Source organism: Bos indicus x Bos taurus, chromosome 19 (genome assembly GCF_003369695.1).
Source record: "Bos indicus x Bos taurus breed Angus x Brahman F1 hybrid chromosome 19, Bos_hybrid_MaternalHap_v2.0, whole genome shotgun sequence".
NCBI classification, from domain to species: domain Eukaryota; kingdom Metazoa; phylum Chordata; class Mammalia; order Artiodactyla; family Bovidae; genus Bos; species Bos indicus x Bos taurus.
In genome coordinates, this window is record NC_040094.1 from 58,012,027 (window position 1) to 58,037,849 (window position 25,823).

Consider the following 25,823-nt stretch of genomic DNA (forward strand, 5'->3'; position numbering starts at 1 on the left):
GGAATGACTTCCCACTCCAATATTCTTGCCTGGAGAATCCCATGGACAGAGGAGCCTGATGGATTACAGTCCATGGGGTTGCAAAGAGTTGGGCATAACTGAGCGACTAACACTGACTTTCATGAGTGTTCAGATAACTTTTGTTGAGCCAGTGACTAGGTGGATGTATAAGGACCTGATCAGAACATATTGGAGGACTTCCAAACCAACATCCTCTCCATCTGGGTGAGTGGTGAAGTTTTAGCAAACATCCCTGGCAAAAGAGGGAAAGATTGTGAGCTAGGGCATTATGTAAGTTTGAAATTAGCTTCCGGTAAGTAGCAGAAACTCCAACGAACTGCCACCTAAAGACCTTCAGTTTCGTCTGTCTCATACAACATAAACTCGGGTATGTTGTAACAGCAAGAAGATACAGCACTTATACATCATTGGCACCTCACAACAGACCATCAAAATACACAAAGCAAAAGCAGATGGAATCGAAGGGAGGCATAGTGATCTACTATGATAGTTGGAGCCTTCAATACGCCACTCGCAGTAATGATCAGATGGAAGACAACTTAGGAAATAGAGAGCTGAACAACGCGGTAAATTAACTAGATCTCACAGACATAAGGAGAAGGCAATGGCACCCCCCTCCAGTACTCTTGCCTGGAAAATCCATGGACAGAGGAGCCTGGTAGGCTGCAGTCCATGGGGTCGCTAAGAGTCGGGAATGACTGAGTGACTTCACTTTCAGTTTTCACTTTCATGCATTGGAGGAGAAAATGACAACCCACTCCAGTGTTCTTGCGTGGAGAATCCCAGGGACAGGGGAGCCTGGTGGGCTGCCGTCTCTGGGGTCGCACAGAGTCGGACACGACTGAAGCGACTTAGCAGCAGTAGCAGCACAGTCATAAACAGAACACTCTAGCCCAACACACACATTCTTCATAAGTACACACGTGACATTCTCCAGGATAGACCAAACATGAAGCCACAAACTAGGTCTTAATAGATTTAAAAAGATAGACATCATACAGTTTCTTCTCTGACCAGAACAGGTTGATGTTAGAAATAAATAATGAAAGTTAAACTGGATTCTCTTCATTGTTTTTAATGGCATTTTATTCACATTGAGACGGGGAGGAGCCACGTCTGATGGTTGGTCCAGTTCATACTGTAAAGGCATTACTCAAGGCTTAAAAAGTTTTTTTTCTTACAAGACGTTACATGGTATTATAAGATGGAATTAAAAAAAACTAATTGACACTGACTATGTAACCAGTCAATTTATGTTTATTCATCTTTCAATAAATACTCGAAAAGGGAAGAAATTAAAACTGGAAAATTCACACACTTGTGGAAATGAAACAGCACACTCATACACAACCAATGGGTCAAAGAAGAAATCATAAAGGGAATTAGAAAACACTTAAGATGAGTGGAAGCATAAACACAATCTACAAAACTTGCGGAAGACAATGAGAGCAGTGCTACATGGGAAATTTAAATGCTTACATTAAAAAGAAGGGCAAAGATCTCAAATAAAAAGACCTACCTTTATAACTTTAGGAGCTATAAAAAGGATAAAGCCAAAGCTAGTCTAAAAAGTTAGCTAGTCAGACCTAAAACTATTGAACTCTTAGAATAAAGCAAAGGACAAAATCTTCAGAACCTCAGATTTGACAATGATTTCCTGAATATGACCTAAACGGCACAGGCAGTAGCAGCAACAAAATGGACAAATTAAACTTCATGAAACATCAAGCTTTTTGTCCTCAAAAGACACCTTCAACAGAGTAAAAATTTGGCCCACAAAATGAGAGAAAATATTTGCAAATTATATATCTGATAAGACTGAATATCCAGAATACACAGACAACTCAATAACAACAAAGAAATCAATCTGAAAATGGGCAACAGGACTGAATAGACATGTCTTCAATGAAGATACACAGATAGCCAATAAGCACTTGAAAAGTGCTCGACCTTACTAATCACTGGGGAAATGCAAATCAAAAGTGCAACGAGAAACCACCTCACATGCATTAGGTTCGCTGCTATTTTTTTAAAAAAAGTGCTGGAAAGGATGTGAAGAAACTGGAGACTCGTGGTGGGAACGTAACATGGTACAGCTACTGCCGATAACAGTATGGCAGTTCCTCAAAGATTAAAAATAGGTTATCATATGATTCGGCAATTCCTCTTCTGGGTGTATGCCCAAAAGAATTGAAAGCAGAGTCTCCAAGAGATACTTGTACACCAAGCTCATAACTTGGATTTTTCACAAGAGCTAAAATATAGAAGCATTCTGTTGACAGACAGATGGATGGACAAGCACGAAGTGATATATACATCAATGAAATATTAATCGGCTTCAAAAGAAAGGACTTTTAATACAATACTGCAGACATACAGCTGCAAAGTTTAAATAACTTTTTTCTTCTCTCTTAAGATACTTTCAATGTTATTAATATCTCTTAGATTAACAATAATCCCAAGAGTCCAGAGAAGTGTGCCACTCATTCTGGCGCTGTGGGCAAGGCTCTCCTCTCCCTGAGTCTTGGTCTTCTTGTCCATAAGAAGACAGGGACCCAGTCTTCAATGCCTTTGAGTTCTCCTGGCTCTTCGCCGGTTCTCCCTACTTTCCAGCAACCCCAGACATTTCCATGGGGCTGTGGTTTACAAAGCTATTCGTAGGTACCATACTACAGGAGTCCCACCTTTGCCTGGAGCCACCTGGAGCTGGGATGAAGCAGAGAAGAGAGGAGAGAGATCTCGAGAGCCAGTGGGATGGAAGGTTTCCCACCGGACCATCCAGAACCGCATTCCCGGACGTCCTCAGGGAAGCCAGCCTGGCTGATGGCGCAAGATGGGCAGCCTTGGGGAACACAGCTGCCTTGCCAGTCACCATCAAGAGGAGCAGGTGGAGGGGGGCTCGGGGGTGAAGGCCGAACCCTGGGCCTCCTGTGACCCGCAGAGTCCTCCAGTTGGTAAGGCTGGAAACGCGAGCTTATGTCTTCTTAACCATGCTGTACACTGGTGTCTCGGAGGGAATCCTGTCGGCCTTGGAATCCTGGCTCCGGGGATCAAACACTATCGAGCTGTAGTGAAGATCGCCGCTGGGCGGGCCCTGCAGAGACAGAGGCCAGAGGCTCAGGAGAGGCCGGGGAAGTGGGAATCCCAGATTAGGGAGGAGACATCAGAGGGGCCACCTGAGGCAGGTTCCACTGGCGGGGGATGGTGGAGGCTCCACTGGTCCTTACCATCCCGGCCACTTTCTCTCGCAAAGGCGGGTCTCCAAAATCCCATCCACCCACCTGCTCTGCCCCCACCTGGTCAAGATGAGACATGCCAGACCTGGGACCCTTTGCTGCAGGGCTTGCACCTGGACAAACATCTCCTCGAGCAACAAAATCCAAAGAAACTCTAAGGGACTAAACATAACTGCATGCAGGCATAGCTGGGGCAAATTCTGGACTAGAGACACAAAGAGACCAAAAACCCACCTGCCACTTTGGAGGAGCCTGGAGCAAAAGCAGTGTGCTGCGCATGCCCCCTGCATAGAACAACATCCAAGACGGGGCAAAACACCTAAGCCGCCTCTCTAGCCCCACCCCTGGACACACCCCTCCCCTCACCGGCCCCCAAGCAAGGAAAACTGTTGTTTGTTCTTGCTCCCTCCTGCTGCAGCAGGGGCCCCACAGAGCCTTGCCTGAATTTCTTGTCTGGCCTCTGATCAATTTCTATTGATTGGGAAAGGCCAGGAGCCCTGATCACTATCAAAGACACAGCGCAAAGTCCAAGCATCAGAGCTGGGGGAGCGCCTGGGCTCTGCATTGGGGTCATTAGTCACCAAGTTAGAAAAGCTAGGATGTTGCTAGTCCCCGGCCACGTGTCTGATGCTCAAACCTCCATCTCATCTTCTCTAACAACTAATCCCTCAACCTCTGCCTAAACTCTTTCCACTCAAGGGTGAGTTATGACCTTGCACAGGGTGGGGATGGGAGGCAACCTCTTCCATTATTCCACTTTTCAATGCTGTGCCTACGGCTTGACCCACAGGGGCTCATTGGTAAAAATCTAAAAAGTAGAGTTCATGCCAAAGAGATGATGGGACCAAAACAGTGTGAAACCACTGGCTTTAACATTGAGTGTACGGTACGTGAGTGTGCGTGCCTGCTAAGCTGCTTCAGTCGTGTCCAACTCTGTGCGACCCCATGGACTGTAGCCCGCCAGGCTTCTCTATCCATGGGATTCTCCAGGCAAGAATACTGGAGTGGGTTGCCATGCCCTCCTCCAGGCGATCTTCCCACCCCAGGGATGGAACCCGTGTCTCTTATGTCTACAGCATTGGCAGGCGGGTTCTTTACCACCAGCGCCACCAGGAAAGCCCATGTGGTCCATGAAAGTGAAAGTGAAGTCGCTCAGTCGTGTCCAACTCTTTGCGATCCCATGGACTGCAGCCTACCAGGCTCCTCTGTCCATCCATGGGATTTTCCAGGCAAGAGTACTGGAATGGGTTGCCATTTCCTTCTCCGGGGATCTTCCCGACCCAGGGATCAAATCCGGATCTCCCGCATTGTAGGCAGATTCTTTTATCGTCTGAGCCACCGGGGAAGTCCATATGGTACATAGTAGGTGCTTAATAAGTGCTGTACTTTATTGACTCTTGATTATCCACTGGCCATTCCAAGAGCCCCTTCATCTCCCACCCGACCCCTCAGCCACAAAGACACCAAGGTCTGGTGAAATCTACACTTTCTTCATTTTCTTTTCTTTTCTAAGATTTTTTTGACGTGGACCTTTTTTACAGTCCTTATTGAATTTATTACAATATTGCTTCTATTTCATATTTTGGTTTTCTGGCCAAGAGGCATGTGGGATCTCATCTCCCCAACCAGGATCAAACTTGCACCCCCTGCATTGGAAGGCTAAGTCTTAGCCACTGGACCGCCAGAGACGTCCCCAACACTTGACTGGTTTTCTGTGTATCCTCGTCCTACAGAAGCACAAGGTGACCAATTGATCCTCTCTCCCCTCCCTGCCTGCCGGACCCCACATGGCGATGCCTCTGCCGCGGCCCGCGGTCCCCAGGACGGGAGCTGGGCCCTTGCACTCACCACTGTGCTGTATTCTACCTCCGCCTGCGTGGGTTGAACGGGCTTTCCTGAAAGGGGCCACGTCTGCAGCTCCAGATTCGCATAGCAGAGCTCAGTCTGCTCAGCAGCCTGGGGTGGACAGGAGTGCGGGTTTGGATGGGTGTCCACAGGCCCCCCTGCAGTCCAGCCTAGAGAGGCCCGTGTCCCTGCAAGCATCTCCCCTTCCCCTCTACGCTCCGGGTGCCCCAGCCTTCCCATCCTGCCTTCCCCCTCCCCCACTCAGGTCTTCTCTGGGGAGTGTTTGAATGTTCAGGTCAACAACTGGGCTGGAGGACCCTCCATCCCTCCCCTTCCCTTGGGAGGGAACAGGCTGGCCAGAGCTCACGGTGACCTAGCGACCAGACCTCCCGGGCATTGTTCTTCCAGCTGTAGGTGAGCACCTCGCTCTATCCGTGTGGGATCCACGTGGACCTCCACCAGCTAACGAGACAGATCGGGTCCCCAGCATCCCCTGCGTGCCTCCCGGCCACCCTGACTCGCCTCCTGCGGGAACCCTCCTTACCTGACTGCAGCTCTGGGGCGGCTCTGGTTTCTCTCCAGCTAAAGAGGCAAAAGAAGAGGAAGGAGACTGAATCCTAGAATGAGGCAGGATGATCGAGTGAATGAATAAGTGAATGACAAGAGTGGGCTCAGGGGAGGAACCACGAGTGAGCACAAGGCAGGCGTCAGGCTGGGGCCAGCAGGGCCACAGGGTTCACTAACCCTAACCTTAACCCCAGAGGCAGCCGGGAGACAGGCGCCGAGATGCCAAGCAGGGGAGAGACAGAGGCTACATGAACACAAAGCCTTTCTCCCGTTAGCAAAGATCCCTTGACGAGGTGTGATCCACTCACACAAGTCAACTCTGCACTCAGGGATTTGGAGGAGATTATTAGCAGGGAAAATCATACAGTGTGTTAAAGTTGAACAGTGGAATTACAGGACTTCCCTGGTGGTCCAGTGGTTACGAATCCACCTGCCAATGCAGGGGACACAGACAGGTTCGATCCCTGGTCCTGGAGGATCCCACATGTTGCTGGGCAACTTAGCTGACGTGCCACAACTACTGAGCCTGTGTTCTCCAAAAAGAGAAACCACCACAGCAAGAAGCCCACACACCACCACTAGAGAAAGCCTGCACGCAGCAACGAAGACCCAGCACAAACAAAAACAAGTCAACACGATAAATTTTTTAATTAAAAAAATGAAAGTGGAATTACATACGGAGCAAACGTTTTAAAAAGTCAGATTTGCAAGAGACCGTAACGATGTGACTCAACCGTCTGTGGTTGGTTTTCTCTGGGTGGTGCAAGTTCTTCTTTTTATTTATTAGGGTGAATTTCTTTCCCTCTCTGTGTTTTATGTCTTTTTCCAATTTTCTACAGCAATCACACACCCCGTTTTTAAAGGGGAGGGACGCTTTTTAGGTGGAAGGGCACCCTGGAGATCTCTGGGACCCACAGATCTGAGGCAATCCAGGCTGGGAAAACCCCCATGTGGTAAAGAAGTATGGGCTGAAGTTTTAGAATATGGTTCCCAGAAGTGATATGGGAAGAGCAGATGGGGAAGAGGAAGTGGTTTTCTTTCCATACATCAAGCATACGTATGTTGAGGCCGATTTCGCTGCTAAAGGCCTGAGATGTGCTAGAGGGAGGGGCTGGACCCCACGGGGATGCTGGAGGTGAGAGAGTAAGGCGGGGTCTCCCCTTTTGCTCCCAGTAAGAACCAACTCCCAGTTTAGCACTGCAGGTGTGGGGCAGAGCCACCAGAGTTTCACTGCAGCCCCAAAAGGCTCAGCATCGGTCATTCTGAACAAATATCCCCTCTGCCCAGGTACTCGGTGCACATGGAATTAAGAACTCTTAGTCCAGGAAGGAACCTTAAGGCTCACACCCATCTCAGGCAGAAAGCTGCTGTCCTACAGGAGTCAAGTACGCACCGGCACTTGCCCTGGGTGCCTGCCATCTGCCTCTGCAAGGATCAAATCAGGTGCTGATGCAGCTGCTTCAACACCCCCTGAAAGGAGCTCAGGGTGGAGAGCAGGAATGAGGCATCTGCGCGCCAGGTAAATGGGAGGGACAGGTCTTCAGATAGTCAGATAGTCTCAGGGGCTGATTTTTATGAGCCCAATCCTTGCATCTCCCCGTATCTAGAAAAGCACGAACATCCTTCACGGTGACGACTGTTCGCTGTGAGTAGCAGAAGCTTCCCAAGACTAAAAGAAACCTCCTGGGAAAATATGTGCTTGATTGCCTGTGTTCCTCCCCATTCACCAAAATCACAGATACGCTGACCTTTCCCCGCCCCCTGAATCTCTGGAGCAGTTTCTCAGACCTATCTAAGGTGTTCTCTCCCAGGCCACAGTCCTCATTCTGCCCCAGATAAAACCTAGCTCGCAACTCTCACGCTGTGCAGTTTTTTTTAAGCAGACACAGGTAACACTTGGGCCACCCACCAGCAAGAAGGTCACAGCGCACTGGTTCCTCTGCTCTTCTATGTATTTAATTTGCTCAAGCGTTTGTTGAGCCCCTACTTACTGAGCACCAGACAGGATGCTGGGGGCGTCCTATTTTCTCTTTTAATCTGAGCTCAGAGGAGAGTGGCTGGACCACAGGCTCCCTGGGTGCCACTGTGACAATATTAAATAATATTAAATAATACTTTCACTCAACACATACTGCTCCCGTGCCTTCTTGGGTAAGGGTCTCTGATCTTAAGGAGCTGCATGGGCTGGTGGGGAGGCAGCCTACGAAGCAGGTGGGACAAACTGGTGGGACAAGGGCTTTGATGGCGGGAGAACAGAGGCTCCCCCTGAAGGGGCCCCTGACCTGCCCTTTGGGGGCCAGGAAGAGGTCCCAGAGGAAAGGAAGTGGAGAGCAGCACTCAGGGGATCAGGAGTGAGCTGGTGGAGGGCAGGGCAGGCCCCCCAGGTGCCCAGAGCAAACGCGGAGGAAGTTGAGAAACCACTGCCTTCAAGCGTGTGAGGATGGGCAGATTGCCAAGGGCCTTGACCATGCTGGGCAGGCCTGGACTTTGGAGGCTGTAGGAGGTCACGGAAGGGTTTAGACGGAAGAGGGACGTTGCTTCACGAGCCCAGCCCTGCCGTGGGAAAGGCCTCTTGCCTTAAAGTCACCTCCTCTCAGCCATACCACGGACACTCCCTCCCAGGCCTGCCCTCTAGGGTCACCCAGGGCCATGTGGTCCCAGGGGAGATACAGCTGATGACCCTTCTGGAAACCCAGACGCATTTCCTCTAGGACCGGAGGGTGTGGGCGGGGCCGGCCCACCCTTGGGGTAGGGTGCAGGCGGGTGTGGGGGGCTCACTCACCTTTAACCCGTCTCTGAACCATCCTCCAGGCGAGCAGTGAGATGCCCCCCAGCAGGAGCAGCAGGAGCGCCAAGGAGATCAGCAGCGCGTGGAGCCTGAAGGGAGACAGGGTGGGCTGGGTGGGGCAGGGGGTCCCACCTTCCCTCTCTTGTTCAGTAGATAAGCGCCCACTGAAAAAAAGGCAGACAGCGTAAAGCCTCCTTTGCAACCCCCGTCTACCTAAATCCCCCTACAGACACACACGGTACACCTAAGAGCCTTCCAGAGCCTCTTTATTCAACACAAGAAAATACGAATATACATTATTTTTGTATATGTCCTTTTTTCACATATAAGAGGCATAGTATATACCATGGGTCCCCAACCGCCGGGCCATGGACCAGTACCCACCAGGGGACTGTTAGGAACCTGGCCACACAGCAGGAGGTGAGCACCTCCCCATTCACCCCCCACCCCCCAAATCTCTCTTAGTACTGCCTGAACCATCCACTCCCACCCCCGTCTGTGGAAAAGCTGTCTTCCACAAAACTGGTCCCTGGTGCCAAAAAGGTTGGGGGCCGCTGGTGTAAACGCTGTTGTTCAGCTGCTCAGCCGTGTCCGACTCTTTGCGACCCCATGCACTGCAGCATGCCAGGCTTCCCTGTCTTTCACCATCTCCTGGAGCTTGCTCAAACTCACGTCCATTGAGTCAGTGATAAACACTAGCTTTTACTTCACAATGCTTCTTGAAGATCTCTCCATGTCACTACATTCAGAAGTTCCCTGTGGGTTTTTTTTTTACAGCTGCATAGTATTCCATTGCGTGGACAGACCATAAATTATTTGACTCTTCCCTTTCCATGGGCATTTCTTTTGCCCGGTCTTTTGCAATTACAAACCTGGCTGCAAAAGCATCACCTTGAAACTCTACCACTTCACACTCAGACAGCAGCAGTTGCTTTCCTGGGGAACTGACAAAACTTGGGCTCGGCGCCTCCCTTGCTTGGGCCCCTTCTTTTATGCCTAACTGGCATCCATAATGTTCTAGTCTTTTTTTCTTAAAGATGCACCCCCCCTCACCCCTGAGACCTGTACAAGCTTCAGCTATACAAAACCCAGCTCCGGGGCTTCCCTAGCAGCTCAGTGGTGAAGAATCCACCTGCCAATGCAGGAGACACAAACAGGTTTGGTCCGTGGTCCAGGAAGATCCCACAAGCTGCGGAGGGAGTAAGCCCGGGCTCCACAACTACCAGGCCTGTGCTCCATGACTAGAGAAGCCGCTGCAGTGAGAAGCCCGAGCACAGAAACTAGAGAGTAAGCGCCAGTCTCTGCAGCTAGAGAAAGCCTGTGCAGCAACAAAGACCCAGCACAGGAAAAAAAAAAAAAGACAAATAGACAAATAAAATTCTTGTTTAAAAAACCCAGCTCCATTCTCCAGGTGTGCATCTGCAGATCATTTCTGAAGGTGGCATGTTTGGGGCCTGAATCTCACCTTGCCTGATATAAAGCTTGTCACCTGGATTGTCAGGAAGCCAGTGGAGGGGTCGTGGGGTGTCCTATAATAAAGAATCTGACTGACCTTTGCCTCTGGCTCCTGGAAGGGAGGCGCTAAATCCTTGAGGTTTTCCTAGTAATAGGAGCAACTTTGTGATTCACAAGCCCCTTGGATCTGCCCGAGATTTTCCCTGACTCAGGACGAGAGCTGGTCACCAGAAGGGCCAGCCATGTGATGAGAGATTTGGGGCTCTGGCCAGCCTGACCTTCAGGGAAGTGGAAAGGGGTGTTGGGGGTTGAGGTCAGTCATGTGGGCAATGATTCAGTTAGTCATGTCCGTGCCATGAAACCCAAGGAAAAACTATGGGCACCAAGACTTGAAGGAACTTCCTGGTTGGTAAAGACATCAAAGTCCCGGGAGGGTGATGCCCCCCAGCTCCACTGGGAAAGGGCACAGAAATTTTGCAGTCAGGACCCTCCCAGACCTTGCCCTACATGTCTCTTCATTGACTGGTCCTGACCTTTATGTGTGTGTGCTGAGTCATTTCAGTCGTGTCTGACTCTGCAACCCCACGGACTGTAGCCTGCAGCCGTAGGCTGGACCCCGTTGACTGTAGCCTTCATGGTTAGGCTCATCTGCCCGTGGGGATTCTCCAGGCAAGAATACTCCAGTATTCTTGCCCTCCTCCAGGGGATCTTCCCAACCCAGGGAACAAACCCAGGTCTCTTACGTCTCCTGCATTGGCAGGTGGGTTCTTTACCACTAACGCCTCCTGGGAAGCACCCTGACCTTTATACTTTATGATAAAACTATATGTATAGCACTTCTCTATATTCTGTGAATTACCCAGGCAATTACCAAACCCAAGTGGGTTGTGTATCCAGCTGATCAGAAATGTGATGATCTGAGCATCCCCAAAGAGCTCTGGCATCTGAAGTCAGGCCATCTTACAAGACTGAGCCTCACGAGCCTCACAGGATGCTGGAGTCTGTGCTGACTCCCAGGTGGCCAGTTCTGGAATCGACTTGCAGGGCGCCAGGTGGTGTCAGAATAGGGAGTCTTGAGCTTCCCTGGTGGTCCAGTGGTTAAAATCTGCTTGACAATGCAGGGGACACAGGCTCGATCCCTGGTCCAGGAAGATCCCACATGCCTCGGGGCAACTAAGCCCGTGCACCGCAACTCAGGTTGCGCTAGTGGTAAAGAACCTGCCTGCCAACCCAGAAGACACGAGAGACGCAGGTTCAATCCCTGGGTAGGGAAAATTCCCTGGAGAAGGGCATGGCAACCCACTCCAGTATTCTTGCCTGGAGAATCCCATGGACAGAGGAGCCTGGCTGGCCAGAGTCTATGGGATCGAAAAGAGTTGGACACGACTGGGCAACTAACATACACCACAGCTACTGAGTTCACGCTCATGAGCATGAGCCCCTGCTCTGCAGCAAGAGAAGCCACCACAACGAGAAGCCCTCGCGCCGGAACTAGAGAGTAGCCTCCACTTACTGCAATTAGAGAAAGCCCCAGTGCAGCCACGAAGACCCCATGCAGCCAAAAATAAAAATTAATTGATTACTTTTTAAAAAAGGAGTCTGTGAATCCCAGAAATGATTTCAGACAATAAGCATATTTCCAGGGAGAGAAACTATAAATGTCAGATTCTCCTGGGGTTTTTTTTTTACCTCCCCCTGCCAAAAAAAAGGTCGAGAATCACAAATTTGGAAGAAAGAACCTAAAACTTCGGAATCATATAAACTCAGCCTGGGAGGCAGCCTGCCTCTGTGACTGTATTATCCACTCAGTCACTTAACCTCTCAGAGCCTCGGTTTACTCATCCATAAACTGAGGGTGATGGTGGTGAAGGATTGTAAGGAGCAGATGATGACGCCCAGGTGGGGCACTGAGCGTGTGCCTGGCAGGATATCATCTCACCAGCTCTCATTAAATGTCGCTTTCCCTCCCTCCACCCCCAGCTTCTGCCCGGCTTGAGCCCTCTCTCGGAGCCCAGGGCAGGTCCAGTGTGGCCCCTACAAGCCAAGCTAGGAGACGCAGACCAGCTTCTAGCCTGGGTGCAAAGGGAGCCAGAGGCTCCCAATCAATGGGGACAGGGCTCCTGACCAAATAGACCCCAAGGCAGAGGAGGCCCACTTCCAGGACACAGGCCTAGGGCACCTTACCACCAGGTCTGCGTGGGGTCGTATTCCTCCTGGCTGCTGGCACTGTGGGTAGTGCCCTCTGTGGCCAGGGTGGTGAAGGACACAGTTGAAACTTTGGTTGTGACTGTCGAGGTCTTGGCTGTGACAGTCGGTCGGGTTGGCCTTGGTGTTGGTGGCGCCGCTGGTGCTGAAATACAAATCAGACTCGGGGAGGCCCACTGACTCTCCCACCACCCCCCCAATACCTTTCACACAAAATAATCACTCAGGAAGGGGGCAGGATGGAGGACCCCATGGCCAGGACCCTCCCAGGACCAAGTGAGCATTTCCAAATGGAACACAGGTACTGCCCCCAACAGCCCTGACCCCATCCCCATGATGAGGTCAGGGTCCTCTGGAGGCCCCAGAGTCACCCCCACCCCTAGTCTTGCTCCCCCCCCACACACACCAAGTCACAGCCTCGTGAGCCTGCCAGAGACGGCTGCCTGGACTGCAGATCATGTTAGCGCTCCCACTGCGTTCAGCCTCTTCGCCCCGCCTGCCTTCTCTCCACTCAGCTCCCCACCTTCCCCACACAGCTCCCCGGGTTTCGGCAGGGAGGCCCATGGCGCCCTCCTCTCTCAGCTGCACACCCCGCCTCTCTGCCGCCCCTTCCCCGACAAGCACCTTCTCATCGCTCAAGACAGAGGAGATGTGCCAGAGCCCTGACTGTCTCTCTGTCACACACTCACACACATGTGTGTGCACACACACACATACACATACACCTACACACACACATGTGAGTACACACACACATACACACAATATGCATACACCCACACATACACACACACACACACAGAGTTTGCTCTCTGATGTGATTTCTGCCTTGGCTATCCCAACCTGAGACTGTTCAGGTGACTTTGTTGCTGGTACAGGGGGAGGGGTGTGCATGGCTCACCTGGAGTCACAGACACCTCCACCTCGAAGATGGGGTCAACTGTATATGACACATCAATCCCACACCAGTACGTTCCCGCATCCTTCTCTCTGAGGCTCTTCAAGGTCACTGTGAAGGTGAGGTTTGCAGGACTGTCTCTGATGGACACCTGGCCCCTCGTCACTTCTCTCTCTGACTCTGTGGTCTCCACCATCTTCCACAATAACACACATGGGGGTTTGCACCAGTATTTGGAATTGTTTATGAATTCCTCTTGGTACCGACATTTCACGCTCAGGGATCCCCCCACGAAGCCCGTCACTCTGCGGGGGCCACTCAGGGACAAACAGCCTGGAAAACACAACCGGGTACAGCTCCATCAGGTAGGCCTGGGTCAGGATGCCCTGGGGTCACCCCCAAAAGTTCCCCCATCTCTTCCTAGCTGCCCCGCATCAGCCTGAATATGCCTTGAGACTCTACCCCTTCCACTCTGTCAGCCCTAAGACCACAGGCTGCCCTTTCCTCCAGACCGTAACTTTCTTTCCTCTGCCCTTCCCACCTCTTACCCACCAGGGACCTCCCACCTCCCAGCTTGTCAGGATGCCCCCAGCCCAGAGCAGCTCAGTCACCTGAAGAACCGCTCGCAGCTGATGTGTTCCCACCAAGGGGCTGTGCCCCGAGGCAGAGAGAGGGCTGCCAGATGGTTCACAGAAGCACCGGACATACCTGGCAAATTTTGCGGATGAAAAATCACCCGCACACACAGTTTACTGACAGCCTTCATCTCACCCTGGGTCTTACTTCAGCTTGCCCAGCCCCTATTGACTTAATTTTCAAGGAAGCTTATGTTTTATTTCTGAGATTGGCGTCTGCCATTGTCCCAGACAGTCCTCTGCTATGGAGCTGGGGGACTAAGGTGGCGTGTGTGACATTAATGCTGGCCTCCAAGCCGAGGACATGCCCCCCCGCCCTGGCCCCTGTGGATACGGCTCCTCACCAGCCCTGTAATTCTGAGACGGGGCCCCCACAGTGGTTGGGGGTGTGGCTTGCTGTCTTTTGCTAAAGTTAGACGTCTTTAATTTGACTTGGCTTTTCAGGCTCTTAAATCACTTGAAGACACTTGAACGTAAGCCCCTGGGGCCTTCTTCTTGTATCTTAAAGGTCTACACGTGTCTGGCACATAGTAGGCCCTCAGCAAACACTTGGATGTGAGCACCTCCCCCAGCCCACACGGTTCTCCATTCAAAGCTGCCCAAAGCTGACCACAAGCTCCCATCCTCCCACTCCTGGGAGCCCGTCAGGGGACCCTATTCTGGCCTGGGTGGCAGATGCCCCACAGAGACGCCTTCTCCAGCCCCATCACGGGTGTGATGTTTCCTGAGATGCTCCGTGGCCAGTGCCACAGTGGCGTGGAAAGGGCATCAGAAGAATCTGAGTTTTAGTCTCAGTTCTATGACAAGTCTTCTGTGTGTTCTGGGACAAGTTACTTAACCTCTCTGAGCTTCAGAGGCCTCACTGGTAACGTGGTGATGACTGGTAAGCCTCGCAGACATTTGGGAGTATTGGATGAGATGCTGCTGCTGCTGCTGCTGCTAAGTCGCTTCAGTTGTGTCCGACTCTGTGCGACCCCATAGATGGCAGCCCACCAGGCTCCCCCGTCCCTGGGATTCTCCAGGCAAGAACACTGGAGTGGGTTGCCATTTCCTTCTCCAATGCATGAAAGTGAAAAGTGAAAGTGAAGTCACTCAGTCGTGTCCGACTCTTTGCGACCCCATGGACTGCAGCCTACCAGGCTCCTCCATCCATGGGATTTTCCAGGAAGAGACTGGAGTGGGTTGCCATTGCCTTCTCCAATTGGATGAGATAATGGGTGCCAAATGCCTGGAGAATGATATCAGGTTGAACCACACGAAGCTGCTGGTATCCCTCTGTGTCTGGCCAAGAAAGCCGACATTTCAGAAAATTCAGTCTAATGAACATAGATAACCCTCTGAGAACTAAGATCCCACAAGCCGTGCAGTGCAGCCAAAAATAGAAAAAAAGACTTTCTATACAGGTAAGTGTGTAAATCTGGATGAATGTATGATTTTCTAGAAAATAACAAATCAGTAAAATCGACACATCCCGAGTGCTTAACAGATAAACGTCCCAGCCCTTCCTTCGTTTATGACGTTGCTTCTGCTGCCCACATCCAGACTCCATGCCCTGTGTCCCCTCGACTGTGAACTGTCGTCTTTCCAGCCTGGCTCCCGGCTCCCCTGCCTGGGCTGGGCCCCCTTCACCTCCACCCACGGGACCCAGCCCTCTGCGTCCGGGGCCTGCCTTCCCCTTGCACCGTCTCCGTCTGTCTCTCTCCCTGTGTCTGTCTGTCTCTCTGTGTCACTGTCTCTGTGTCTTTGTCTCTCCTTATCTCTCTCTCTCTGTCTGTCTGTCTGTCCTCTCTCTCCTTCTGTCTCTCACTTTCTGTCTCTCTGTCTCTCTGGGTCTCATCATCTCTCTCTGCCCCTGTCTCTGCGTGCCTATCTCTGTCTGCCTCTTTATCTGTCTCTGTCTCTTCTAACAGGGTGTTCCTCTGTTTTCCTAATGTTTTACTTCAGAATCACAAAATCTCATCCCACTAAATCCCAGATAAACGTGTGAACCATCCAGCACAAGAAGTGGAGAGGAACCGGCCGTTCACACCCCACCCAGGAGACAGAGTAGAGCCAGAGCAGTAGTTAGTGAATCAGGAAACAAAAAACACTTCAACTAGTGTATATGCTGAAAAGCTGATTTTTCAACTGGGAGAAACAAACAACAAAATAGACATTCTTGTGTGTAACCAGATCAAGAAAAAATAAAAAGAAGACACACGTAAACCATTAAAAAGAAAAATAGGTAAACCGCAGGCCTCTACAAAAACGTCTGCACACTTGGACAAAACTAGTGATTTTCTCATTTTTTTAAAAAACATGTATTTATTTGTTTAGTTGAGCTTGGTCTTAGTTGCCACACTTGAGATCTTTAGCTGTGGCATATGGGATCTAGTTCCCTGACCAGGAATCAAACCTGGGCCTCCGGCGTTGGGAGCACAGAGTCTTAGCCACCAGACTACCAAGGAAGTCCCCCAAACTGGTGATTTTCTAGGAAAGTATATATTACCGATATTAACCCAGAATAGATTTTTTTTAAATGTAGACCAGTACCTACAAGTGTTAGCAAGGAGTCCTTTCCCAAAGATAACTATGTGAAGTGATATGGTAATTATTTCATGGTGTATACATGTATCAAAATATCACTGTAATTGTACACCATATATATATACACACAGTTTTTACTTGTTAATTATGCCTCAGTAAAACTGGAGAGAAAAGAGAAGAAAGAAGTTCCTTTTTCTTTCCATTCCAAAAATTGAGGAGAAAAACTCAGTTTCACAAGTTAATTCTCTCAAAACTTTCAAAGACCAGACAATCCCAATTTTATTTAAACATCTGCAGAGAATAAGGAAACAGGAAAAACTTCCTAATTCTTATCATACGTGCTTAGTCACTCAGCTGTATCCGACTCTTTGTGACCCTATGGACTATAGCCTGCCAGGCTCCTCTGTCAATGGGATTTTCCAGGCAAGAATACTGGAGTGGGTAGCCATTCCCTTCTCTCAGGGATCAAACCCAGGTCTCCTGCGTTGCAGACAAATTCTTTACCATCTGAGTCTTCAGGGAAGCCCAATTCTTGTTATGAAGTAAGTATGCTGCTGCTGCTGCTACTGCTGCTAAGTCGCTTCAGTCGTGTCCGACTCTGTGCGACCCCATAGATGGCAGCCCACCAGGTCCCGCCGTCCCTGGGATTCTTCAGGCAAGAACACTGGAGTGGATTGCCATTTCCTCCTCCAATGCATGAAAGTGAAAAGTGAAAAGTGAAAGTGAAGTCGCTCAGTCGTGTCCGACTCTTAGCGACCCCATGGACTGCAGCCTACCAGGCTCCTCCATCCATGGGATTTTCCAGGCAAGAGTTCTGGAGTAGGGTGCCATCGCTTTCTCCCAAAGTCAGTATAATGTATATCAAAGACTAAAATCCGGCCAAATATCTTGCTATAATCACCACTTGAATAGTTCAAAGGAAAAAAACTATAGGCGTACCGTGCCAGGATTGGGGATTTTGTTCCAGAGAACTGTGCGTGCTCAGTCACTTCAGTCATGTCTGACTCTGCGACCCCCTGGACTGGAGCCCACCAGGCTCCTCTGTCCGTGGGATTCTCCAGGCAAGAATCCTGGAGCGGGTTGCCATTTCCTCCTCCATCCAGACAACCATAGTGAAGCAAATATTGCAATAAAGAAAGTCACAAGAAGTTTTTAGTTTCCCAGCACATATAAAAGCTATGTTTGGGACTCCCCTGGTGGTTAACAGTGAAGACTCCATGTTTTAATGCATGGGGTGTGGGTTTGATCCATGGTTGGGGAACTGAGATCCCACATGCTGCACAGCCAAAAGAAAAAAGCGATGCTTACGTTATTATACTCCAGTCTATGAAGTGTGCAACAATTAGCATTATGTCTTACAAACAATTTACATACCTTAATTTAAAAATATACTCTATTGCTAAAAAATGCTATGCGTCATCTGAGCCTTCAGTGAGTCCTAATCTTTTTCTGGTGGAGAGTCTGAAATTTTGCAGGAATTACCAAAATGTGACAGAGACACGAGGGGAGAAAATGCTGTTGGAAAAATGGAGCCAATAGACTTGCTCAAAGTAGGGCTACCGCAGACATTCAATTGGAGAAAAGCAACGTCTGTGAAACTCAGCAAAGAAAAGCGCAAAGCGAGGTGTGATCGTCTCAGTGCTGCATCGTGTGAGCTCAGTCGCTCGGTCGTGTCCGACTCTCTGCGACCCTGTGGACTGTAGGACCCCAGGCTCCTCTGTCTGTGGGATTCTCCAGGCAAGAATACTGGAGTGGGTTGCCATGCCCTCCTCCAGTGGATCTTCCCAACCTAGGGATCGAACCCAGGTCGCCCACATTGCAGGCGGATTCTTTCCCTGGAGGCTCAGACAGTAAAGAATCATCTCAATAGATCATGAAAAAGCACCTGACTCCTGATGCTGCTGTTTTTAAAAACACAGGCAGTGCCTCCTTTACACTAAATGGAAACACTGCACACCTGCCTGGTCAGGGGCCAGGCAGGCATGACCACCGTCATCTCAGTCCTGGGCATCGTGGGACGAGCCCATGACCAATGAGAGAGGAAACCAGAGAAAAAGTGGACCCTCCACCCATGACCAATGAGAGAGGAAACCAGAGAAAAAGTGGACCCTCCACCCAGGCAGATCCTGCGAACACACAAGAACCCCCTAGAGGGACAGTAGAAACATAAGTCATGAGAAGGTGACCGGTTTCTCAGCGGTAATGAACCTGCCTGCAAAGCAGGAGACGCAGCAGACAGGGGTTCAGTCCCTGGGTCGGGAAGATCCCCTGGAGGAGGAAATGGCAACGACTGACTCCAGTATTCTTGTCTGGAGAATCCCCAAGGACAGAGGAGCCTGGCAGGCTACAGTCCTTGGGATCCAGAGTCAGGCATGCCTGAGAATCCCCAAGGACAGAGGAGCCTGGCAGGCTACAGTCCTTGGGATCCAGAGTCAGGATGCCTGAGTCACTGACCACACAAGGATGACACTGGCAGGGCTGCAGGAGCTGTCTGAGAGCCGTGAACACTCCTAGAGGCCCAGGAGAGGAATCATCACAAGGAAGCCCTCTCCTCCAGGGAGCAAGCCTCCTCCTCCCTTCCCTGAAGCTGCTCTGCCCTCCCCCTCCCTGCCCTGTCCCCCTCGCCTTCCCCGATTGGATGGGAATCCCCATCTCCCTTCCTTGGAGACCACCAGCCCCCTGGTCTTTAGGTCCCGGCCCCTCGAGCCACCCTGGTTGTTCATTCACCTCCGTGACCCTGAGACCAGGGCCAGCCCCTGCCTGGTCCCCACACTTCCTCCACCCCCTGGACCCGTGACCCAGAGGGCACCTCCTGTCAACGAGCACGTTCTGGGTGTGCCCGGCGGTCACCCTGCCACCCACTCTGGCACGCCCTGCCTTTTGCCCTCCTTCCTCTAATAATTCATCCCCAAACCTTCGGCAAAGCCCCTCCTCCGTGTCCCACTGTGGCTCCTGCAAGGCCAGACGGATGCAGAAGGGGAGATGGGCCCTCAGCCATGCCCTCCGAGGATGGGGTCCATCTTAAGCGGTGGACAGACCATGCCCCAGTCTGAGTCGCCCTCCCCACTTCCATCCCCACCCTCCCCCCTCCCCCTCCCACCCCCCATCCCCTGGCAGCCCCCACCTGGGACCCAGAGAAGCAGCAGAGCCGGGGGCAGCCACATAGCCCGGTGCGGCTGGGCCATTGCTCCAGCACAGATGTCGCCTGCCGCAGCGCCAGCCCAGCCGGTCCTGAGGTCTCAGTCCCCCTCCAGGAGGACAGTCAGGCCTGCAGGCTCCCACTTCTGCTTTTCTTCAAGCCTTGCTGCTTCCTTGTTCAGCTTCTTTTCGGTTCTGTTCCTGGAGCTGCTGAGAAGATGGGGGTCGCCGAGGAGCAAGCCTACCGGTGGTGCCGGAGACCCCCCGGCCACGTTCTGTAGGTACTTCCGGTGAGAAGCCCTCCCAAGCCCCCAGCTCACCTCCCCTTCCCTCCCACCCCCAAACCACAGGCTGAAGTTCCCGTCTAACCCAGCCAGTGGCTCCTTGGTTTCCCTGTGGTCGGGGTGAGAGCCCCGGGGAGGAGCAAGGGCCCTGGGTGTGTCCCACAGTGTGACTGCCCCGGGCAGCAGCCCTTCCACAAGCCCCCTGGCTCAAGGCCCGCACCCCCAAGGTGGCACCATGACCCCAGAGTCCCTGAGTGATTTCTCATCGTGGAAACCTGTCTTCCACTTGGCCTGAAGGTCCTCGGGCGGTGACCTTCCTTCCCAGGCAGCCCCCACCGGACCCAGCTCAGGGCTGAGCACAGAGCGGGACTCAGCAAGCCTGCATGGACCCCTCTTCCCCAATCCACGTGGAGCTCAGGCTCCAAATACACACACACACGTTCCTTGTGACACGTGCCCCTAGGTTGCGCAGAACAGCCTCACGAGCATCGGAAACCAGTCCTAACATGCCACCTGAGAGCTTGCAGATAATTAACTCTAAATGCCCCCATCCGGAGTCCCCTGAATGCCCTTCCCTTCCTGCTCTGCCTATAACATTTCCAGAAATGTATATTTATCAACCACCAAAAGTCAAGGTCTTGAATGTCAAGGTCAAGAGCGGGGAGGCACCAGCTGGATAAGAAGCAGGAGGCTGGGTTGTGGCTCATCCACAACCACCCTTTGTAGCACTGGTGTGACCTTGACCAAAACCCGAAGCTCCTGTAAAATGTCAATAACAATAGCTAATCGGAGGGAATAGAATAGTATCATAATTATACAAACACTTGAAGATGAGATAATAGTGTCCTCAAGCCAGTTTTTTCCCCAAGGAAATATATCTTTCCTCTAATGAAAGGCAATAGGAAAATAGGATTTTTTTAAATTTATTTTTTGGCCCCTGCCATGCACATGTGGGGTCTTTGTTCCCTGACTAAGGATCAAACTCAAGTCCCCTGCAGTGGAAGCATGGCGTCTTCACCACTGGAGAACCAGGGGCGTCCCAGAAAATAGGATTTGATAGGAAGACATATGCTTTACAAATAGTCTGCCAGATGCGCCTGTCCTTAGAAACCTAGAGAAACACTTAAACTATAGCAAAGAGGAAGTTCAGTCCAGTTGCTCAATCATGTCCGACTCTTTGTAACCCCATGGACTGCAGCACACCAGGCTTCTCTGTCCATCACCAACTCCTGGAGCTTGCCCAAACTCATGTCCATTGAGTCAGTGATGCCATCCAACCATCTCATCCTCTGTCGTCCCCTTCTCCTCCTGCCAGCAAAGAGGAAAGGCCAGGGCAATTGATCCCCTCCAACCCCATCCTGTTCATCCTAACCTGCCCACAAACCCTAAGAAAGAAACAGATTGATGCAAAATTACCCCATGATGTCAGAAAATTAAGAAAGAGGTACTTTCCCCACTGGCCTTCAAAGATTATCAGTGCATGAGATGTAGGGGAAAATGAAACCCGCAGCTCCAGGCCTGAACCCCCTTCCTTGGAGCGGGGGGTCTTGCAACCAGAGAGCCCCTCATCATAGGCTCTGGTGGTCTCTTCCCAGGCTCTTGGATCTTCTTCCCAGTGTGGACGCCAGTGCTCGGAGGCCAGTGGGCAGGGATGACATGGTGGTGATGGGTAGGGGGTTCCAGACCTGCAGCTGCCCGTTGAGCTCTGAGAACCCAGATTTGGGGGTGGGGCCCTGCAGAACTTCCCTCCCTGGGGCATCGCAATCTCAGAGCCGCCACCCTCGCCCCAGGGAGATGAGGCTCCCTCAGTCCTGCTTCTTCCTCCTCCTGCGCAGGAAGAAAAGCCAAGGGTCCCTCAGGGAGGGCATGTCTCACCCACAGTGGGTCAGGTGTGGCCGAGAGGCTGAACTGAGAAGCAGGAAGCAGCTGAGAAGGAGAGCTTGACATCTGGGGGAGCTGGCAGTGGGGGGCGGGGCTGGGGGCGATGCCTCTGACGGCCACTGAGCACCTACTATGCTCTGGAGGTGTGTGTGGTGGTGGGATGCACCACCCAGGGAGTTCATCACCACAGGATCCACAGGGCAAGGGGAGGGACTCCGAATGAGGAACAGCCAGGAGAGGGGCGGCAGGAAGGGACAGACCGCTGGCTGGGAGCATCTGGTTTCCCTTCGGCCAGAGCCTGGGTGAGATCAGCGTTTGCTGACTCCACAGCTTCTGTCTGGAGGACCGGGAGGACAGACGGAAGACCAGGAGGATGGACGGAGGACCAGGAGGAGAGACAGGGGACAGGGAGGACGGATGGGCAGGGGCTGGGAGGATGGATGGGGACCGGGAGGACGGATGCACAGGGGCCAGGAGGACGGATGGAGGGCCGTGAGGACGGACGGAGGGCTGGGAGGGACAGACTGGGGACCAAGGGGATGGACGGGGTACCAGGGGGACAGACAGGCGGGGGACCAAGGGGACAGACAGGGGGCTGGAAGCATCTGGTTTCCCTTCAGCCAGAGCCTGGGTGAGACCAGTGTCTGCTGACTCCACGGTTTCTGCCTGGCCCAGCCAGCGTCCCTGGGGCCGCCACACCTCGCCTTCCTGCCCCTCCCTAAGGAAACTCCCTCCACGTGACCTGACCCTCTGAGGGCCCAGGCAGCTTAACCAGCCCGTGTTCCGGGGCCAACGACCACGACCAACATGAGGGCCAACAACATGCTGTCCTGTCTGGGTCTGGATGCGCTGTGGTCCAGACTGAGAGAAAGAGGAAGCTGCGGGTGGGCAGACAGGCAGGTGACCGTGCCAGCTGAGGCCTGAGAGCCCTCACGGCCCCCGAGGGGTCCTCCAGGCTCTCTGTCATGTGCAGAGCCACCGCTCATGGGGCCTGCCCCCAGGGACACTCTCTCCACCCCGGGGAGGGAGCTGGGGCTGGCACCTGGTCCAGCGGGGGCCTGGGGAATTTACCTGGCACCCACGGTTGGGGTGGGGGTGGTCAGCAGGGGGGCATCCACCTGCGGCCTCTCCTGCCCCTCTGCGAAGGTGGTCGAGCGCTCCCCAGGGTTGAACCCAGGGATGGGGCTCCTCGAGCGGGAGGGCTGTGGCTGGCTCTTCACAGACGTTGCTTCATCCTCAGACCCCCCTCCCCACCATGCCTGTCACTCACTCTCCCCGAGCCAGGCTCAGCCACCTTCTCAGAAGACCCCCTCCTTCTCCCCACCCCTCTGAACCCCGCAATGCCTCTTTCCGATGAGATCACCTCTGCCCAGGTGTCACCGCATGCCCTCTGTTTTATGGAAAGGCTGAAGATCTCACAAAAGCAGAGACCACCAGCAGCTCCAGGCTTACACACACCCGTGCCCCTCCTCTGCACTTCCTGGGAAGGAAAACCAGATTGGAGATGTGTCCAGAGAAGGCCAGGCCACCAAGGTCTCTCTTGTCTTCTTGCCAAACAAGCACCGCCAGGAAGAAGAAAGGGACAGAACTTAAAATGATGAGAGCCCGTTAAATCTGTCCAACCGAGCTCGTAGGCCTGTGCGTGTCACCTAGGTTACATCGCAAACGAGGTTCAAGCAGAGGCCAGCGGCCTGACGCCAGGGAGGGGGAAGCAGCAGGCTCCAGACTGACCACCAGCCCCTCCCAAGCACCCAGGACCACCGAGCGGCTGGTGTCTAAGTGGGCAGCCTCTCTGGCCTCCAGCATCTCTGCCGAATCACCTAAGATCTCTGCAGGGAGCCGGGCTGAGGGTGAGGGGTGGGAGAGGGGAGCTGGCTTCCCCAGGGCCCTGGATTGTGACGACAGGGGGCGGCACAATGGGGAGGGTCCAGCCTTTGTGTTGGGGACCTGAGCGGCTTTCCGGCTTTTTGTGCGTCCTTGTTCAGTCAGCTTCTCCTTCTGTGAAAGGGGAACCCTACTCCTCACCCTGCCTCCTTGGCGGGAAGGCATAAAATGAGATCAGAGGTGTGAATCCATCTTCCTCAACATCCGCCGTGTACCTGTGTTCATTTCTACTCCGGGCAGGAAGTTGAGATAACACACTTATGAGAACCCACATCTGTCTGTGGGAAACCTGAAACTTCTGCCCACCAGCCCGTGACTCAAAGGGCAGTGAGCACACAGGGCCGGCAGGGAGAGGCTGCTTCCGGAAGGCGTGGAGGGCGCCCACACTGCTGACTCAGGAGCAGGGTGAGGAAGAGGGTGTTGCGGCCTCGGGAACCAAACTGACGGCTTTGCCAGGGCATCCCCGCCCCGCCCCCACCACCCCCCGCCCCCATCATCATCACCACCTCCCTCTGTCTCCTTCTCTTTCTCGGGCCACCCCAGGTAAAGGCATACCTGCTCCTGCAGGGGAAGGCCTGGGTGCCAGACCAGGGACACCTTCCCCTGTGCTAGTGGGGGATCAACCAGGAAGCGGTCCACTTACAAATTTCTATTCTTTGACTTTGAGAGGCACACTTCTCCTTGAGCTTGAATGTGTGAGTTTCATGCTGAGGGTGACCCTAGCTCCCTTCCCGACCTCGGGAAGGTCAGAAGCTTTCTCCCCACCCCCAGCACTCCTCTAAGCATCCTGATCCTGGGCCTTCCCTGATGCTCCAGTGGCTAAGACTCTGTGCTCCCAATGCCAGGGGCCCATGTTTGATTCCTGGTCAGGGAGCTAGATCCCACAAGCCACAGCTAAAGATCCTGCATGACGCAACTCAGACCCAGCACAGCCAAAGTAATTAATTAAAAATAAGTAAATACTTATTTTAAAAAATACATCCTGATCCCACTGCTCATCTGTCTCAACCACAGCAGCCTTCCTGCAGACATTTTTCAGAAGCTGATAGAATGTGTATGATTCAAAGGGCCAGTGCAGACTACAGGGCTTTGTAATAAGAGAGCGCTAACTATAGAGATAGACGCATCACCAACTCCATGGACATGAGCTTGAGTAAACTCCGGGAGTTGGTGATGGACAGGGAGGCCTGGCGTGCTGCAGTCCATGGGGTCGCAGAGTCGACTGAGTGACTGAACTGAACTAAACTGAACTATAGACAAGAGCTTCCCAGGTGGCGCAAGTGGTAAAACAGCCGCCTGCCAGTGTAAGAGACCTAAGATACGTGGGTTCAGTCCCCGGGTCAGAAAGATCCCCTGGAGGAGGGCATGGCAACCCACTCCAGTATTCTTGCCCTGGACAGAGGAACCTGGCAGGCTATAGTCCATGGGGTCCCAGAGAGTCGGACACGACCGAAGCGACTTAGGAAAAACAAGAAGAAGCAATTGTAGACAAGGATGTGTCTCCATTCACGTTCCAAGGCATTGTGTCGAGGATTATACGCCCTGCCGGTTAGGCAAGAGCCAGCTGTGCTGACTTACCTGGCCTGTGTCTTTTGTCTTCCCTTTATCTCTTTCTGGTTTCCTGCACCACCGTGATACCCAGAGAAGTCTAGCCCACTTCTGTTTTCTGAGCCTCTTAGCACGTTACAAAATGAGGAGACACAAAAAAGAACTAGTGAAAATTACGTATTTAACAAATCAGAGTTTTTGCAAAACACACAGAGCAAGGAATTGGACAATTCTTTAGACTTCTGCAAGATTTATAAAAATATTAATTCATGGTACAGGCTGGTCATGGGCCCCAGGTGTAGAGTTATTGGAAAGGCTCCCTCATCCTCTCTCTTCCGGCAAGTCCCATAATTTCTGAGCCTTTAAGGAGAAAGTCACTGAAAATAATGTCAATACTTATTTTGAGGAAATGTTCTGAGATTGAGTTCTGGTGATGGTTGTACAACTCTGTAAATGGACTAGGTATTATTGAATTATACTGATACTTCTGGAGCTTCAGAGGTAAAGAATCCACCTGCCAAGCAGGAAATGTGGGTTCAGTCTTCTGGGTCAGGAAGATTCCCTGCAGAAGGACATGGTAACCCACTCCAATATTCTTGCCCAGGAAATCCTGTGGACAGAGGAGCCTGGTGGGTTACAGTCCATGGGGCCGCAAAGAGTCAGACACAACTGAGCACGCACGCTTGCCTGCCTCATGCTCTGGACATGTGGATTGCTGGAAGGAGAAAAAAAAGAAAAACTGGAGTTGAAGTTGGTCTCTCCACCCAACCGCACCCCGTCCATCATGCTGGGCCCTGCAGGTCTTTCTTCTTGGGTTTTGTCCCCTCATCTGCCCCTCGCCACCAGACCCTTCCTGATCAAATGTCACTACACCAGAGGGCTGATTGCCTCCTTCCTACAAAGGGGGAGGAA

The 25,823-nt window shown here is 52.2% G+C and overlaps 1 protein-coding gene across 2 annotated transcripts; it reads right to left on the minus strand.

The window, feature by feature from the left end:
• Window positions 1-1,089: 1,089 nt before the first annotated feature.
• Window positions 1,090-19,641, minus strand: LOC113878056 (CMRF35-like molecule 8). 2 transcript variants are annotated; one of them, XM_027518895.1, is made up of 7 exons: window positions 19,301-19,641; window positions 13,019-13,348; window positions 12,097-12,262; window positions 8,452-8,621; window positions 5,647-5,684; window positions 5,106-5,213; window positions 1,090-3,115 (listed from the first exon to the last, which is right to left on the minus strand). In XM_027518895.1, the coding sequence occupies exons 1-7, from the start codon at window positions 19,359-19,361 to the stop codon at window positions 2,996-2,998; spliced, it is 993 nt and encodes a 330-aa protein (XP_027374696.1). In that variant the 5' UTR covers window positions 19,362-19,641; the 3' UTR covers window positions 1,090-2,995. The 2 variants fall into 2 exon arrangements, with proteins under 2 accessions (XP_027374696.1, XP_027374697.1); XM_027518896.1 differs by having other exon boundaries at window positions 8,452-8,546; window positions 19,301-19,639.
• Window positions 19,642-25,823: the final 6,182 nt, after the last annotated feature.

Coding starts and splice junctions, on each gene's coding strand:
- LOC113878056 (XM_027518895.1), bottom strand. CDS start 19,361: ATGGCCCAGCCGCACCGGGCTATGTGGCTGCCCCCGGCTCTGCTGCTT. Junction 13,349..19,300: donor GCTGCTTCTCTGGGTCCCAG/GTGGGGGCTGCC, acceptor TGTGTTTTCCAG/GCTGTTTGTCCCTGAGTGGC. Junction 5,685..8,451: donor GGTTCAGAGACGGGTTAAAG/GTGAGTGAGCCC, acceptor TTGCCTCTTTAG/CTGGAGAGAAACCAGAGCCG.